The following is a 10,485-nucleotide window of genomic DNA, read 5'->3' on the forward strand; positions in this document are numbered from 1 at the left end:
TAAATGAATAATCTATTAGTAATAAGGATGATCATGGGATGTGCTCCTTGGTTTTTTGGCAGCATTCCTGGCCGGTCCAGTAGATAACGGTTTCACCCGGACCACTCAGCCTGGGCATGTTCCCACAGTTCCTCCTCATTGCAACTAGCTGGTTTCTGCTAAAGACCTGCCACTGTTGTTACAAGCATGATTTGTAGATGCAAAAGCAACAGAATGTGTGGGTTGCCTTGCGTTCCAGGAGAGAAAAAGGATAGGCAGAATCAGGTGACACAATGCAGACTGAAGATAGTTTTCCTGTGAATATTCGCAGTTTTCCTGTGAATATTCTCAGTTTATATGGGCAAGAGCAGATTACAAAGTTGTAATACAATTTAACAGTCCATTACAGTATTGTAGACAGTCTGAGTGAACAGTGTAATCTTTCCCTGTCCATTGGCACCGTCTAAACTAACCTTTTCAACTGATACTGGTGTTGTTGGTGATGATGCAAAATTACAAGTGTCCCCACAGAATGTTGATGTATCCACAAAATACTGTGGATTCTGGAGATCGGAAATAAAAGCAGGAAATGTTGGGGAGACTCAGCAGTTTTGGCAGCCCAGGCGGAGAAGAGAAGCAGAATTAATGTTTCAAGTCCAATGTTGCTCTTCTTCCACACACTTCCGAAGAAGTCATTCGACTTGAAACATCGCCAATGCTGCCAAACTGGGGGGTTTTCCAGCAATGTTTATAAAATCAGAGTTTTGAGCCGGTGATGCGAAGGTGCCTACACCTTAGCAAATTCACCGTCTTCAAATAAAGTCCTCAGGGATGACCAGAAAATAAAGAACTTACACTATTAAAACCATAAAATTACTGCAAATTATTTATTAAAATAATAAATTAGCTCGATTTAAATGCTTTAGAAATGTGCACACGGAGTGAAAGCTGACCTTTTGAAATACAAGTACATATTGCACCGCAATCTGCTGTTTGCTGAACGGAGGGTCATTAAGTAACGATACACGTTCTGTGACAATGCCTTCTGACCAAACAACGACAGTATAATCATTTTTAACCAAACTGTGTCACTGGAATTGAAAAGCAATAAATTAAAATGACCATCTTACAGTTTAGCAATCAGAATAACAAAAGGTTTTGACAGATTACGTTAATAGGGAGGCAAATTCAGACTCAAGGAACTATTAGCAATTTCTGGGCAAATGTTTATGATTGTTTAACTTCATTATTAGATGTACACGATTCCAAGTCTTCAAGAGTTGAAACGAAACCAGATCCAAAAGAGCAGCATCGAAGCCAGCCAGCAGGTTTACTGGCAAAACTTCCTTAATTTTCCTTGGCACCGTCAAAAAATCCGGCACATTTTTATTCCCCAGGAAAAAATGCATCAGTTCCTGTTTCTGTAAGCGTTCCCTCCAGAAGCTCACCAAGTCCTCCAATCTTTCCATGAGGAATTTTTCATCCCAAGCTTCCAGGGGGCCCTTCAGCAGCAAATGAAAAAGTGCCGTCTTCATGTTGTAGGAGCAAAGTATTGCATTCCACTGGACAGAGAACTGCTGGTCAAATTCTCTGCTGCCCACATCACGAAGGGCTTTCAGAATCTGAAGACATTTCAGGTGGCATGGGTGGTTTGGAGTTTGCACTTTCAGCCAATTCAGAAACTTTTGCTCGTGCTTGGACAGATAAATGTACCAGAAAGCCTCTGGTTTCAGGGGCCTAAACACAGCTGCAGATCCGCTCCAGGGCTGGGCTACAAGGAATACTGAATCACCGACATGGAGAGCTGGGATCAGACGCACAGACATGGCAATGTGACAGCACACATAATCCGACTTTGGCAGCAGCTTCAGGATGAGTTGTTCATTGACCACAGACAGTGTCACAGAGCATCGGTCCTCACACTGGTATTTGATTACATTTAGGCACCTGTGCATCTTGCTGTAAAACCATCTCAATACCTGAGTGGACGACAGGGCACATTTCTTCTGGACGTGGATGCAGAAGGAGTCGTTGAAATCTTTCCTGTACTTAGACCACTCGGATTTGCTGCAAGGATTCAATCTGCAGATGGCTGTGCCTCCCAGGTGAAAGGGCAGCTCCTTCACTATATCGAAGGTGGGCTCCAGTTTCAGGACCTGGGGCACCTTGATGGGCACCAGGAGGTCGAAGCAATCCGGGCTGTTTATCTTGTGCTGCTCGTAGGCACTGCCAATTTGAACAAAATCCCCTCGGAAAGTCAGGGTGCAGTCCTCGTGCTCAGTTTTGCCAACTTTAACCAGCTCGCTGACTATCTTGGTGACATGCGCCTTGCTGTGCCCCAGGACATGTGGGGAGAGTTTCAGCTTCTGTTCATAGTAAGCTTCAAGGACAATCTTCCTGTCTGGAGAGCTGTGGCCAGATGCTGCCAGTTTGGGAGGGGAGGAGCAGAGTCGGGCTGGAGGGGCAGGGGACCAGCACTTGATCAGAAAATAACACAGCAGGAACACAACTGAGAGTTTGAAAAGCGGGAAGGAGTCGGGCTCCGTGTCTGAGCTCCTGTCCAGCTCACTTTTCAACTGCTGCACACAAAGGAAGGCGAGGCAGAGAGAAGTGAGCAGCAGGCAGACTGACACATTCACACAGCGAGCTGACATGGTTCACAGTGAACTCCGCATAGCTCCTCCCGCAGCCATGTGCAAAGCCCACAGGAACCCCCAGCACCGGGCTGGGGTAACAGTCCGGGGGGGGTAGCAGCGGCTCCTTCGCCCAATCTCCCCCCAAAAATCATCCAAATGCAAAAACTCCCGACCGTTACTTTACATTCAAACTTCCTCTTCCGAGGGAAATAGATTTGCGTCACATTTGCTATGAGGAAATGGCATCGTCCACATCACCCAGTTTGGGGTTTAAACTGTTGCACATTTAACTATTTGTTTGCTGCAGAATCACAGCAAACGCACGTTGCGCAGAATCAGCAAACACACTGTTCGGCCTCCACTTCTATTAAAGTTTGCACGAAGTGGTTTTCTGAGCTCGCTCCGAACTCAACACCTGCAGATGGCAGAATGACTGTTTTGGTTCATGTCAGGTTCTGAGTGGATAATTACTTCCTAAAAAGCTGCTCAGGTGAAATGTGAATAAAGCAGCCTCATGTGTCTCTCCCCTTCTAATTAAGGTGTGTGTGTACCTGCATACCAGAGGGCAAAGGACTTGTTGTTAATCATTCACTAAATGAGGAACTCCATACACTTGTAGCAGCTAATTTAACACCAGTGATCCCATTATTCCCATTGGTTAAACTGAGTGTGGTTCCTCAGGAGAGAGCTGCCTTTGTCAGGATGCAGATGTATCAAAGCTCTCTCAGCATTTAAGCTATAAAATAAAGTCACCACAGTCCCAGATGATCAGAGGCTGCTTTCCCCTTTGAGGGGGGGAGCTGACTGGTGGTGATTTAACCTGAGGGTCACCACACCTCACCGAGGGACAGGGTTGAGAGTAATTAATTAATGAGATTAGTGGGTAGCACGGTAGCATTGTGGATAGCACAATTGCTTCACAGCTCCAGGGTCGATTCCGGCTTGGGTCACTGTCTGTGCGGAGTCTGCACATCCTCCCCGTGTCTGCGTGGGTTTCCTCCGGGTGCTCCGGTTTCCTCCCACAGTCCAAAGATGTGCAGGTTAGGTGGATTGGCCATGATAAATTGCCCTTAGTGTCCAAAATTGCCCTTAGTGTTGGGTGGGGTTGCTGGGTTATGGGGATAGGGTTGAGGTGTTGACCTTGGGTAGGGTGCTCTTTCCAAGAGCCGGTGCAGACTCGATGGGCTGAATGGCCTCCTTCTGCACTGTAAATTCTATGAGGTGGATTGACCATGCTACATTTATCCCTTGCTGTGCTGGTTAGGTGGGGGTACGGGGTTATGGGGATGGGGTGGGGGAGTGGACCTGCGTAGGGTGGCCTCAGACTCGATGGGCCAAATGGCCTCCTCCTGCACTGTTGGAATTCTATGAGATGCTGGCAGATGGTCCGATGTGTTGGAATTTGGAATAGAGCCTCTGGATCCACTGAAATGCCAGTTTTGTAATCATATTTTACACTTCAGTTAATAATGGGCAGCACGGTAGCACATTGGTTAACACTGTGGCTTCACAGCACCAGGATCCCAGGTTCGGTTCCTGGCTTGGGTCACTGACTATGCGGAGTCTGCACGTTCTCCCTGTGACTGCAGGTTCCCTCCGGGTGCTCCGGTTTCTTCCCACAAGTCCCAAGAGATGTGCTGTTAGGTAATTTGGACATTCTGAATTCTCCCTCTGTGTACCCAAACAGGCGCCGGAATGTGGCGACTAGGGGATTTTCACAGTAACGTCATTGCAGTGTTAATGTAAGCCTACTTGTGACAATAAAGATTATTATTATGATACATTTACACACCTGGTGACTGTAATTGTTGGCAGCCAAAATCTTTGGGTATTTTTATAAGAATTATTTGTTCAATTCAATTGTGTTGTGACTTCGGGTCGAGTGCGGCTGTAATTGAACGCGCGCTATCCCAGGGCGTCGTAACGCCAGAAATTGAACCCCCAAAGGAAAACCCAAAAGCTTTCTATAGGTATGTCAGGAATAAGCGAATGACTAGGGAAAGAGTAGGTAGGACCAGTCAAGGACAGGGATGGGAAGTTGTGTGTGGAGTCTGAAGAGATAGGCGAGATACTAAATGAATATTTTTCGTCAGTATTCACTCAGGAAAAAGATAATGTTGTGGAGGAGAATGCTGAGCTCCAGGTAAATAGAATAGATGGCATTGAGGTACGTAGGGAAGAGGTGTTGGCAATTCTGGACAGGCTGAAAATAGATAAGTCACCGGGACCTGATGGGATTTATCCTAGGATTCTCTGGGAGGCCAGGGAAGAGATTGCTGGACCTTTGGCTTTGATTTTTATGTCATCATTGGCTACAGGAATAGTGCCAGAGGACTGGAGGACAGCAAATGTGGTCCCTTTGTTCAAAAAGGGGAGCAGAGACAACCCCGGCAACTATAGACCGGTGAGCCTCACGTCTGTAGTGGGTAAAGTCTTGGAGGGGATTATAAGAGACAAGATTTATAATCATCTAGATAGGAATAATATGATCAGGGATAGTCAGCATGGCTTTGTGAAGGGTAGGTCATGCCTCACAAACCTTATTGAGTTCTTTGAGAAGGTGACTGAACAGGTAGATGAGGGTAGAGCAGTTGATGTGGTGTATAAGGATTTCAGCAAAGCGTTTGATAAGGTTCCCCACGGTAGGCTATTGCAAAAAATACGGAGGCTGGGGATTGAGGGTGATTTAGAGATATGGATCAGGAATTGGCTAGCTGAAAGAAGACAGAGGGTGGTGGTTGATGGGAAATGTTCAGAATGGAGTTCAGTCACAAGTGGAGTACCACAAGGATCTGTTCTGGGGCCGTTGCTGTTTGTCATTTTTATCAATGACCTAGAGGAAGGCGCAGAAGGGTGGGTGAGTAAATTTGCAGACAATACTAAAGTCGGTGGTGTTGTCGACAGTGAGGAAGGATGTAGCAGGTTACAGAGGGATATAGATAAGCTGCAGAGCTGGGCTGAGAGGTGGCAAATGGAGTTTAATGTAGAGACGTGTGAGGTGATTCACTTTGGAAGGAATAACAGGAATGCGGAATATTTGGCTAATGGTAAAGTTCTTGGAAGTGTGGATGAGCAGAGGGATCTAGGTGTCCATGTACATAGATCCCTGAAAGTTGCCACCCAGGTTGATAGGGTTGTGAAGAAGGCCTATGGAGTGTTGGCCTTTATTGGTAGAGGGATGGTGTTCCGGAGTCAGGAGGTCATGTTGCAGCTGTACAAAACACCGGTACGGCCGCATTTGGAGTATTGCGTACAGTTCTGGACGTGGAGGCTTTGGAGCAGGTGCAGAGGAGATTTACCAGGATGTTGCCTGGTATGGAGGGAAAATCTTATGAGGAAAGGCTGTTGGACTTGAGGTTGTTTTCGTTGGAGAGAAGAAGTTTAAGAGGAGACTTAATAGAGGCATACAAAATGATCAGGGGGTTAGATAGGGTGGACAGTGAGAGCCTTCTCCCGCGGATGGAAATGGCTGGCACGAGGGGACATAGCTTTAAAGTGAGGGGTAATAGATATAGCACAGAGGTCAGAGGTAGGTTCTTTACGCAAAGAGTGGTGAGGCCGTGGAATGCCCTACCGGCAACAGTAGTGAACTCGCCAACATTGTGTAAGGTTTTCGGGCAATTCGGCCCTTTTTGGACTGCCCAAGAATAAAACCCAGAGACTGTAAACTGGACACTTTTCAGCCAAAGGAACGTAACCAAATTTCCCAGCAGGCTTGGTCCGCTGAGCTGCGTAGGGGCATAGGTATTTACAAACCCCCCCCCCAGGAGCTACAAGGAAGAAGGAGCCAGACAACTAGATGAGATTAAAACACAGACAAAGGGGCATGGTAATGCTGTAAGGGGCCTGCCTGCAAGCAGGACAATGGGATGGTCATAGCCCCATGCAGATGTAAATGACTTTGCCTCCACCAGAGCAGTATCCAATCAACACCCCATCAACATAGCAGCGATCTCCAGAGCAGATGGAAGACTTTGAAAATCTTCACAAGGGAGCTCAACCTCGTTATCTCAAAAAGCAGACTGGAGGCGGACTTAGGGGAGGTACTCCTATCTTGACAGGTCTGACAGGCTCAAAGGGGGCAGGACCAGCGGGAACTTTAAACCTTATGGATTCAATGCAAAAGGGGCTGGCCGAACACAGGAAAAAGCCAGGTAAAACGGATATAAAAGGGGCTGTGTTTCGATTGAGGGGCTCTTGGCTTGACCTCTCCACCTTTGACTTGACCTCTGCAGCCTGTGACTGTAAGTACCCTGCAGCAGCTTGCGAAACTCCCTTGACCTTGATAGTGGTTGAGGCTTTGGGGAAGGGGACTTGATTTGTGTTCTGTGTTATTGCTAAAACTGTGTAACAATAAGATTTTACGTTGTGTCCGTTATAGTACTTTCTGAATAGACTTAGTTTGTGTTAGAGTTTAAGATTTTATTATAATTTCTTCTGTTTGATGATTTTGACCTGGGTTTTGCAATAAACCTTGATTTGCTGATAATTGGAGTCGTTTAAATTCTTCAATCTCTCACCAGCGATCTCTGACCAAGTCATTGTTAAGATATTCCTCACCTTAATTCCGGGTTCGAGAATCTAGGGTCATCTTGAACGATTCACTCAGGACAGGCTGCTGGTTAGGTAATAAACAGCAGTGTCCTATTCTCTCTCTTGGGAAAGCTACTCCAGCGAAGTAGGAACCGGGTGGGTGTTGCACCACCGGCAAGAGAGAGAATCGCCTGGGCATTGGTGGGGGTCTGGATATCTGTGTGATATAAGCCTCAGGCTTCCGGTTAGGGATAAACGGCAGGCTTGATTCAGTGCTCTCTCCGGTGGAGGTGTCCCAGTGCGGCATCCCCTGGCCTCTGAAGTTTCAGTGCCAGCTGGAGAGAGACACACACAGATACTCAAACCCCAGATATCGGCCCAGTAGTGGAGTAGCAGAGATGGCACCCTCTACAATTGAGGGCATTTAAAAGTTTATTGGATAAGCATATGGATGATAATGGCATAGTGTAGATTAGATGGCTTTTGTTTCGGTGCAACATCGAGGGCCGAAGGGCCTGTACTGCGCTGTATCGTTCTATGTTCTATGTAAAGTTAGCATCACTCCACATCACAAACCAGCCACCTAAACAACTGGCTCCAGGAATGAGGGTCTTCAGTTATTTGCAGTGGACGGTTCTTGCATCCATTCATGAGTCTAGAACACTTCCCAGGTGTAGGTGGCCTGTCAGGATTATGTGAATGATTTGATTATAAAGAGAGTTTAGCACTTAATCTCCAGCCATCATTTTGTCGATCTGGGAGTGTGGCTGCTCTGAGGTCACAAGTGTTTTCATGGCCTTCACCTTTATTTAATTTAAATTTAAATAGCAGTTTGCCTAAAAAATTAAACATTATTTAACATTTGTAAACCAGAGGAAAAGCCTCCAGAATAGGATTGTGGATTTATAGATAATAGGAACAGGAGTGGACCTGTTCCAGCTCATTGAACCTGTTCCACTATTTTAATGAGATTATAGGTTTTTTTTAACAAATGTTTTTTTACTGGGTTTTTGAACAAAGTATATTTACCATTATGTACACAGAATAAAATATATATATATAGAAGAGAATAGCACACAAACAAACAAAAAAAATAAAATAAAATAACTGGTCCGGTATTATGCTCTAGTTCAACAACAGCAACTCTGTACAATTGGGAATATTATTTACAACACATAGTAGGCATCTGTTTGTTTGGGGGGGGGAGACTGGGGGAGGTAAATGTACATTTGGGTGCCGGAGAAACAATAACAGTGGGCAATACTCGATTGGGTCTGGTGTTGGTGTTGTCGCTTGCATCTCCCAGACGGTTTTCGCTGCCGTTGTCGTCTCGCGCTCACCTCCGCTTCAGCCGATCCTCCCGTCTTTCGACTGGATTCTCCTTGTTCTCTGCTCCTGTAGATGCCAAGTTTGTTATTGTTTCCCATGCCCTCCTTCCGGCTGTCATTCCCTGCCTCCCCCCCCACCTCCCTGGTTCCTCTCTATTGTTAATGAGATCATAGTTGATCAGTATCCTAATTCCATCAACGTTCACCCCACCTCCCTTACTGCATATCTCATAATATCCTTGACTAGCAAAATTCTATCAATCTTAAACTTCAAATGATTAATTGAAAGCCTCTACTTTATTTTGTGTGAGAGTTTCACATTTTCCCTCCTGTTTGGGAAGAAGTGTCTCTGAGTTTCTCTTTTGAATGGCCTGCCTCTGATTTTAAGAGTATATCTGGTCGTTCTAGACTCCTCCACAATAATAACCCATACGGGAGCTGTCTTTAATAAAGATTAATTTATTTACACAACTCTGCGCAATGCAGCATCTCACTCCCGGTGCATGCTCGCTGGGAGGGTTTGTACCCCAGGCCCTGAGTTGGGCCTTCTTTTATACTTTGTCCACAATGGGCCCAGGTGATTGGTCCCCTCCCCCTACCTGGGGAGGCCATTCTCCACGATTCCCACGGGGAAATCAATGATTGTTTCCCCGGGGGGGGGGTTATGACATCCACATTGCCAGTTTTAGTGTTGGTGCAAAGGACAAACCACCTCTTTTTTAACAACATTTTTATTGAAATTTTAACATTTTATATCAAAAACATTGCAAAACACAACAACACGAACACATATCATCAGAAAACACAAGCAACGCCAGTAACAGGAACCCTAATAACAGAAATGCCACCCAGAATAATCCCCTCCCTCCCTAACCTCCTGCCCCCCCCCCACACTAACAATGACCAGATCCTTAAGTACAAAATTAAAGACCGCCATTTCCGATTGAACCCTTCGATCGACCCCGCCCTCACCATGAACTTGACCGTTCCGAAGTACAAGAATTCCATCAAATTACCCAGCTACGGTTCAGCACTGGGTGGCGTCACCTGCCTCCAGCTCAGTGGTATTCATCGCCATGCCAACAGTGATACAATTGCCACAGCATCCGCCTCCGCCCCCATCCTGAACTCTGGTTGGTCTGACACCCAAATACATCAACTAACGGACAGGTCGACAACTCAATATTCAGGATATGGGGCGTCATTCTCCGACCCCCCGCCGGGTTGGAGAATCGCCGGGGGCTGCCGTGAATCCCGCCCCCGCCGGTTGCCGAAGTCTCCGGTACCGGATATTCGGCGGGGGCGAGAATCGGCGGGAATTGGCGGGAACCGCGCCAGTTGGCGGGCCCCCCCGCTCGATTCTCCGGCCCGCTTGGGCCGAAGTCCCGCCGATAAATTGCCTGTCCCGCCGGCGTGAATTAAACCACCTTTTGAACGGCGGGACAAGGCGGCGTGGGCGGGCTCCGGGGTCCTGGGGGGGGCACGGGGCGATCTGGCCCCGGGGGGTGCCCCCACGGTGGCCAGGCCTGCGATATGGGCCCACCGATCCGCGGGCGGGCCTGTGCCGTGGGGGCACTCTTTCCCTTCCGCCTCCGCCACGGTCTCCACCGTGGCGGAGACGGAAGAGACTCCCTCCACTGCGCATGCGTGGGAAACTGTCAGCGGCCGCTGACGCTCCCGCGCATGCGCCGCCCCGAGATGTCATTACCGCGCCAGCTGGCGGGGCAACAAAGGCCGTTTCCGCCAGCTGGCGGGGCGGAAATTCCTCCGGCGTCGGCCTAGCCCCTCAATGTTGGGGCTCGGCCCCCAAAGATGCGGAGCATTCCGCACCTTTGGGGCGGCGCGATACCCGTCTGATTGGCGCCGTTTTGGGCGCCAGTCGGCGGACATCGCACCGTTTCCGGAGAATTTCGCCCCTGGTGTGGAAAAGGTGCCCCAAAACCCACATTTGGGACAGGACCAGAACATGTGGGTATGGTTAGCAGGTCCTCAAGCACCACTCACACTTA

General features: G+C 47.7%; 1 protein-coding gene across 1 annotated transcript; it reads right to left on the reverse strand.

The window, feature by feature from the left end:
* Positions 1-852: 852 nt before the first annotated feature.
* On the reverse strand, positions 853-3,045 carry itpripl2 (ITPRIP like 2). The gene has a single exon (XM_072481866.1). It carries the CDS (start codon positions 2,631-2,633, stop codon positions 1,185-1,187), a length of 1,449 nt encoding a protein of 482 aa, XP_072337967.1. The 5' UTR covers positions 2,634-3,045; the 3' UTR covers positions 853-1,184.
* Between the last annotated feature and the right edge of the window lie 7,440 nt (positions 3,046-10,485).

This window comes from Scyliorhinus torazame, chromosome 17, assembly GCF_047496885.1.
Source record: "Scyliorhinus torazame isolate Kashiwa2021f chromosome 17, sScyTor2.1, whole genome shotgun sequence".
NCBI lineage: Eukaryota > Metazoa > Chordata > Chondrichthyes > Carcharhiniformes > Scyliorhinidae > Scyliorhinus > Scyliorhinus torazame.